Source organism: Lipotes vexillifer, unplaced genomic scaffold (assembly GCF_000442215.2).
Source record: "Lipotes vexillifer unplaced genomic scaffold, Lipotes_vexillifer_v1.1 scaffold835, whole genome shotgun sequence".
In the NCBI taxonomy this organism is placed as follows: Eukaryota; Metazoa; Chordata; class Mammalia; order Artiodactyla; family Lipotidae; genus Lipotes; species Lipotes vexillifer.
The window spans coordinates 87877-89759 of record NW_006774135.1 but is presented as its reverse complement, the minus strand read 5'-3'; the positions used below and the strand labels follow the sequence as shown (position 1 = coordinate 89759).

General features: G+C 60.8%; 1 protein-coding gene across 1 annotated transcript in view; it reads left to right on the top strand.

Moving 5' to 3' along the window:
• The first annotated feature begins 436 nt into the window (after nt 1-436).
• Nucleotides 437-1883, top strand: part of NOC2L (NOC2 like nucleolar associated transcriptional repressor) — a 12249-nt gene continuing 10802 nt past the window's right edge. The window contains exons 1-2 of the mRNA XM_007448962.1: nt 437-462; nt 604-756. Coding sequence (XP_007449024.1) covers nt 437-462; nt 604-756 — 179 coding nt within the window. The remainder of the gene's footprint in view (nt 463-603; nt 757-1883) is intronic.

Sequence of the window (1883 nt, the reverse complement as noted above, 5' to 3'; positions counted from 1 at the left end):
GCCCCGCGGGCTGCGCCGGGCGACGGTGACCCGGCCCGGCCCTCCCCCAGGTCTGTGTCGTTATTAGTGCCTTTTTTGGTAAACGGCACAGATTTGTGAGCGGAATGGCGGGATTCCGCCCTACGCAGTCCTGCCGGGTGCTGGAGCTCCGCAGTCTGTCCCTCAGCGGAAGCGAGCGGGAGCCGTGACTGAACCAGGCCTGCGCAGGGAGCTTTCGTCCCGCGTGCCACCCTGGGAGGCCGAGCGCCTCCCGCCCAAAAAGAGATCTGAACGCGCCCTCCCGTCTGGACGCCGCCGCAGCCAAGGTTGGAGAACCTTAAAGCCACCTGGAGGGGCGCGGCGGGGCGGGGCCAGGGGCGGGGTTGCCTGCAGGAAGTGCGCCTGGCGCAAGGCCTGCTGGGGCCGGAAGTGGGGCGCACGCTACGGGCCTGCAGTTATGGCGGCCGCGTGGACCCGCAAGCGGTGAGTTGAGGCTCCGATCAGGCCTCCCGGCGGGCGCTTGCATCCAGAGAGGCTCCGCTTGCGCCTCTGTGTTCCTGGGGCGGCCGGGCTGGGGCATACCGGGCTGGCGGGGAGTCGTGACTCCAACGGCATGGCCCGCAGGCGCCTGGCGGAGCTGACGGTGGACGAGTTCCTGGCCTCGGGCTTTGATTCCGAGTCCGACTCGGAGCCCGAAGGACCCCCAGAGGCGGAGACGCGGGCGGCGCGCGGTGCGGCCCGGAGCCCGGATGGGCCAGGTGGGAGTCCCTTGGCCAGGTGAGTGGAGCGTCTTCTACGGGCCGTGTGTAAGCAGAACCTACTTAACCGTCCAGGCCCGCCCCACCAGAAGGGTGCTGACCACTCCTGGGGCCTCAGGACTGAGGCCTAGGGACCTCTGATCTCTCCCCCAGACCTTTCGGCTTGTTTATTCTTCCGTCCGGTATTTACGGAGTGACTGCTCTGTGCCAAGTCATCCCGGTGTTGGGAAACGCTGGAGAATAGTATTCATTTTTGGTCTAGGAGAGTTTACTCGGCCTTGGATAAACCACAGCGTGTAGAGCGGTGGAAGAAATAAGTGCCGCAGACAGGAAGGAAAAGCAGAAGGAGCTGGAGGATTAGGGAGCGTAGGTGGGAGCTTCTGCGGCAGCCTTAGGCGGAGTGGATAAGGCCGTTTTATGAAACCTGAGGGAGTAAATTGCAGCAGTAGGGGAAGAATGTCTGGGTGTTTCAGGTCCTGAGTTGGGAGTGAGCCTTAGGCAGAGTTGAGCATGGCTCGAAGAGAGTAGTAGAAGGTGAAGCTGGAGAGACGGTGATGGGGCTGGATATTGTAGACCGTTTATATGGCGTCTCAGTACAGTTGGAAATTATCCTAGGGTTTTGAGTAGTGAAGTAGCGTCGCGTGACATGTAACAGGATGGGTCCCTCCGCTTGCTGTGCTGAGAGCAGGCTGTAAGGGGCTGGAGTGGACAAGCGAATTGAGAGGTGCTGCTGGTTTGAAAGGAGTCGTGAGACTTTTGGAAGTATTGATGATGAGATCTCGTGGCAGAGTGCATGCTGGGTGTGAGAGACAAAGAGGGTTTACCTTTCACGTGAGTACCTGGGAAGGGGGAGTTAGCGACAGCTGAGGTAGAGCAGCGTGTGGGCAGAGTAAGTTCGGGGGGAAGCTGCAAGTTCAGCGTTGTTTTGAAACGCGCCTTGGGTTTGAAACACGTGTGCAGAGGCTGCTGCACGTGTGAGTCTGGAGTTTGGGGGAGAGAGAGATCTGCTGAAAAGTTACTCACTGGAAAGCCCCCCGCCTTGGTTGTTGGCAGCTGCTGTGGAGGGAGCAGACTGAGCCTCGTAGGTTCTCTGAGGAGGACAGGAAGCCTTATCCTCCCCCCCCCTCGGTCTTGGCTGTGCCAGCC